The sequence below is a fragment of the Dichomitus squalens genome (assembly GCF_000275845.1).
Source record: "Dichomitus squalens LYAD-421 SS1 unplaced genomic scaffold DICSQscaffold_47, whole genome shotgun sequence".
NCBI classification, from domain to species: domain Eukaryota; kingdom Fungi; phylum Basidiomycota; class Agaricomycetes; order Polyporales; family Polyporaceae; genus Dichomitus; species Dichomitus squalens.
Genome location: NW_006766929.1, coordinates 79,076 through 84,188, shown reverse-complemented (window position 1 = coordinate 84,188; position 5,113 = coordinate 79,076). Strand labels below are relative to the sequence as shown.

General features: G+C 53.1%; 2 protein-coding genes across 2 annotated transcripts; one reads left to right on the top strand and one right to left on the bottom strand.

The window, feature by feature from the left end:
* Positions 1-332: 332 nt before the first annotated feature.
* On the bottom strand, positions 333-2,293 carry DICSQDRAFT_139925 (HSP20-like chaperone). The gene is made up of 7 exons (XM_007369307.1): positions 1,953-2,293; positions 1,672-1,891; positions 1,109-1,618; positions 770-882; positions 641-720; positions 491-589; positions 333-432 (listed from the first exon to the last, which is right to left on the bottom strand). The coding sequence occupies exons 1-3, from the start codon at positions 2,099-2,101 to the stop codon at positions 1,520-1,522; spliced, it is 468 nt and encodes a 155-aa protein (XP_007369369.1). The 5' UTR covers positions 2,102-2,293; the 3' UTR covers positions 333-432; positions 491-589; positions 641-720; positions 770-882; positions 1,109-1,519.
* A 596-nt stretch (positions 2,294-2,889) lies between these two features.
* DICSQDRAFT_182911 (small heat shock protein) lies at positions 2,890-3,587 on the top strand (the record flags this gene model as incomplete). Its single annotated transcript, XM_007369306.1, has 3 exons — positions 2,890-3,035; positions 3,113-3,332; positions 3,400-3,587. 3 exons carry the CDS (start codon positions 2,890-2,892, stop codon positions 3,496-3,498), a joined length of 465 nt encoding a protein of 154 aa, XP_007369368.1. The 3' UTR covers positions 3,499-3,587.
* Positions 3,588-5,113: the final 1,526 nt, after the last annotated feature.

Here is a 5,113-nt window from a genome sequence, read left to right as displayed (position 1 = left end):
GCTCCAGGCGAGCCGTATTCCGTAGCTCCGAGCGCGGGTGCCTTCGGTGACTTTGCGAGGAACTCTCACAACAGCACTATAGAGGGATAGCGGCCGAGTGGTTTCTTGACGCGTCTAGTATGAATAGGGGATTGTGACTTGACGAAGAGGACAGCCTGCTTCATGGCGGTCCTACGATCTTCGTTTAAGTCGTCAGGAGGGATAGGGAAGCGGCCGCCGAGGAAGACGTCATTTAGCACGGCGTTGCAGGTGTCCCACACCCATGGGTCGAGGCACGCTTTGGCGTGGCGAAGGCGCGACGAGTCACCAACGTAGCGGTCGGGGGGCAAGGGTGGATATGGGAGGTTGAGATCGTACTTGCGTCTCTGGCTGTAGTCATAGGGGAGGAGATTGCTCGGAGGTGCACCTTGACACTTTGACTCCGCTTTCAGGCTACCAAAAGGGAAGGAGCTGTGAGGTGCGAGAAGGCAACATGGCTTCGAGGACTCACAATTTCCAGTACTTGGCCGGGCCTCCGTGAATCTCACATGCTTTCCATTCTACAGCACGCTCCTTGTACGAGTTGAAATAGCATCCAATGTTGAGATTGCTTCTGACTGAGTTCAGCGAGACATGCATTAGCGAAGCTCGCGGATAGACATACAACCCATCTGACAAATGGACGTCGTCCAGATCTTGTGCGCCTAGACGGTAAAGCCTGATAGCTCGCTCCTTGTGGATCTGGGGACTATGTCAGTCCGTCGCAGGGCCGGGAAGCCAGCGCACTGACCGTGATACTCTCTGGAACGCCAGATACTCGACTTTAAGTGTCGCCTGGAGAATACGTAGTTGGTCTCCAGGGTGTTGTATCCTTTCGAATGCTATCCGGATGTCCGGTCGAGGCTTTCGCAATGCCGGAAGACGTACACAAACGTTCATGGCAACAAGACAGATATCAGCAGAGGCGCTACAGGGGCAGATTTATAGCAGAGCTATTTTATGATCAAGCTTATAGAGAGAGGAACACAACACCAACGCGAGTCTGAATCCATTACGCCAAGGTATGTCTCAAAAGGTGCAGCCGCTCCTCTGGAGTATAGGCGAATGAGAGAACTGAGTCTGAGCATACCTTCAAAAACCTCTTGCCAAGTCAACGCTCTCTTTGCCGTCTGGTTATGCACCGTGACCGTAGTATTCGTTCGAATGTTTGCAATGAAAAAAACGGTGGTAGCAGTAGTAGCAGTCAAGGTCGCGGCAATACTGCATCCGAGGAGGGCTCTATAGGGTGGGACAGCGAAATTAACGCGGTCATATGCCTATCAACGCGACGCGTCTCGTCGCTCAATTCCCACGCTATCATCGTAATACTTCGGTCCGGCACGCCTCCAACCTTTGCTTGTAACTGAAAAATTGGAGGTAAATACAATCCGATATGCTAAGAGACTATTTGATCATTTGAAACGGAACCATACAGTGATACAGCGAAAGCATGTCGACGAGGGTATGCTACAGTTGATGTGAGGAATCTCCAAGTCCGCATTTATGAGATGGTGATCCGCTTCGGGAGCTGCTCTGCAGTCTGGCGCGGATACGTTACGGTGAGCACACCGTTGTCCATCGACGCCCTGATCTCCTCAGGCTAGAGATAGGTCAGCTGAATGCTCGTGGCATCCATAGTCGCAGAGTGCTTACCTTGACACCCTGAGGGACAGGGAGTGAACGCGAGAAGCGGCCGAAGCGACGCTCCCGGACGACGTAGCCATTCTCGTCGCGGTTCGACTCAAACTTTGTCTCGCCTGAGACGGTGAGGAGGTTGTCCTGCACATCGATGCTCACGTTCTCCTTGTTGATGCCAGGGAGCTCGAACGTCGCGGTGACGACGTTCTTCTCTTTGTCCTCGTGTACATCAACCCTGAGAAGTGCAACTAAGTGACAGAGTTCGAAAGCAGTTGAGGCTACACAGTGATGCTTACCTTGGGCGGAGAACGCGCGGCGCGTCGTTGCCAGACTGACGCTGGACTTGGGTGTTCCCACCGCCGGTGCGACGAGCAAACGCCTCGTCGAAGAGGCGGTCAAACTCGGAGAAGAATGGGTCGTTGTTGAAGAAATTGACGAGCGACATGTGGTAAGAGACAAGTGCGGTCAGGAGCAGAAGAGCTATGCCGAGTTATGCGAGTGTTGTATAGTCGTTAGTCAGTGGGAAGCGAAGGTCAACAGACTCTGCTTTATATCCATTCTGCAGGCTCATGACCGCATTCTTAGGATAGTGCCAGAATAAGCGCGAAGGCTTACGGAAATTGCTAGTCAACGCAAGAAAGGGGCAGCGCAGTTTACGAGAACAATCGAGAACGGGCGCTTTTTCAGCGTTGAGTTGCAAATCAGGAAAAGAGAACAAACAGCCATCAACCCCGGCGGATCCCGTGTGTGTGGCGCCGAGTCTATCGCCAGCTCTGCTCTCGCTCTGGACTGCGACGTACTCGAGCTCTTGTCATACACTCGGTCATAATCGCACTCCTATCGGCCTATGGAGCGTCGAAAGCGTAGATGAACGCCGAATTTGGATTCTGGACTTGCTATGTTGCCTAGGCTGCGAATCGACGCTCTGGAGTTGCCCAATCTTAACGGGAAGGTCCACAAACGTTCTCGAGTGGGAATGGACGTACCGCATAGTCTGCGTCATTCTGCGTCCTTGTCGGCTCAAGAATGCCTCTGCTGCGTGTCATGACCTACTTCGGCAACTAGCCTTTTCTCGAACTTTCAGCGTCCCGACCACGTCAATTAGCTACAAGGAAGATAAATAACCCTGCATCCTCTCTGCCTGTCTCCCCAACAAACATTCACATCGTACTCGTATTCGCATCACTCTTAAGCACTTCCATCACCCTTTCACGCTTCCGCACCACCTCCGACATGTCTCTCACCTTCTTCACCGAGCCGTTCTACTCCCTCTCTGACTTCGATCGGCTCTTCGACGAGGCGTTCAACGCACGCACGTCGAACGCGGTCAGCCAGCGTGGTCAGAACGAGAACGCCGCATCCAGACCATTGCGCCGAAGGTACCTATAGACTCCTTTGTCTTCGCTTCCCATCTCTTGTCCTCGTTGAATCAAATGCTGACTGAACGATTGTGTAGGATGGATCTGCATGAGGACAAAGAGAAGAACCTAGTGACGGCCCAGTTCGAGCTCCCAGGCCTCACCAAGGATAAGGTCAGCATCGACCTGCGCGACAACGTCCTCACCGTCTCCGGCGAGTCCTCCATCTCATCCGAGCACGACGAGAAGGGCTACGCCGTCCGCGAGCGCCGCTACGGCAAGTTCTCGCGGGCTCTCCCCGTCCCTCAGGGAATCAAGGTTAGTTTCGCTTATCTCTTCTATCGCACAATGTGTATGTGATCGGTACTGACGAGTCGATCCGTAGCCTGAGGAGATCAAGGCAACGATGGAGAATGGCGTTCTGAGCGTCACTTTCCCGAGGACGACGCCCGAGCAAGCGCCGAAGAAGATCACGATCGCTTGAGCTGGGATGACATGATCGTCGACCACTGTACTTGTACTGTGTGTTTTCCCTTTGTAGCATAATATGCACGCATCTTCCTTGCATTTGAATTTGTATTATAGCCGCATCAAAAATTCAGTTTGGTTCGGAACCATGGCAGTGGTTCGTGATGTTGTTTTTTGCTATGTGCATAGCGGAGGGGCCAGACGAATTGGTGTGTAGGCGAGTTCGTTTGAGGCTCAGCGGGTAGACTGATTTTTATCGTGCTCGTAATCTCCACTGTCAGCGACCATCGGTCTCGGCATAGGGCGCCACTCAAGTCATCCGAATTCTCGAAGATCTTGACAAACGTTCATCGAGATATGACAGAAGTGAATCCGCTTCAAAGATTCAAAACGGTAGTTCGAGATGCTCTTTGGCCATTCTGCGCATCGCTACGTTCCTGGGCCGTCGGCACCCATGCGTTGTGGATAGGATTCCTCCATTCCGGGAGCCATCGGCTTCTGCTTCGTCATGTGGTTCTTGCCACAGTTACTCAGGCTTGTGTGTTGCCGCATTGGCGGTATGCGGTGTATCAGCGGCCCAGCGGGTGCCTTATTCTGAAATACGGTAAGCAGATTCAAGCTCGACTATTCAGTCCTCTGAAGCGTTTGCAGCAGATCATCCATACAGATAGCGAGCTTAACTCTCGTTCGCCAAAACAGCAGTGGATGGACTGCAAACTAGGGGATCGGATACCATTCCGATCACAGCCTCATGGCGTCCACAGGCTAGCAGGCGTCCTGCAATACTGGTTAGTGCGGAAGAACAGTGTCGAATAAGTCAGGCGGGCCACATGTGAGCCTCTGCATCCCTTCACCGTTCAATCGCTCTGACCAGATGTTCACAGGGTCGCACTTCTGTGTTCACCCTTGGCGCTGATATGGGCCGATAATAGCACCGGTAGTCCCGCTGAACGATACACGCCCATTCTGTGAAGCTTGGAAGTCTTGGTGCTTCGCTTTGGGCGGAAGGCTGTATGTTGATCCTCATATGTTTCAATCTGATTCGTTGACGTATTACAGTCATTCGTGATCTTCGGAGGGAGGATGTCGTCAGAACGTATCAGGTCTGCACTGGCAGCGAAGTGGTGATGGCTCCTCGAAAGGCTTATTTGACCCGTCACCGCCCACAGGACAGGGGAGCATCTGCCGCCTTTCTGAAGATTGAGAGGATGCGTGAGAGCGCAGAAGGCATGGGGCGCGATAGAAGGCACCACCGGTAGCGTGTTCATCGATTATCCAACCGCTCAAATGTCATATGTGAGGGAGTCGGGGACATCACCAGTGAGTTGGGCTCGCTCTATAGATCTGGGCGCAGTTTCCACTGAATGCATTGCGGCTCTTAAAAGCACAGATGGCAAACCACTGGACTCATCCGTCCTCATATCGACTCCCCACATCCGGCCTCTATCATGATCTTCTCTCTCAGTCTCGTTGCGTCTTCCGGCCTTGCGGCCCTAGCCATCCTCCTGATTTTCCTATACAGATCAGCATCCTCTGTCCCGGGACCCCTGCCTCCCGGACCTCCGCCTCTACCCCTCGTTGGCAATATCTTCCGTATCCCCAAGATCGCGCCATGGGTAGGTTATCAAGAG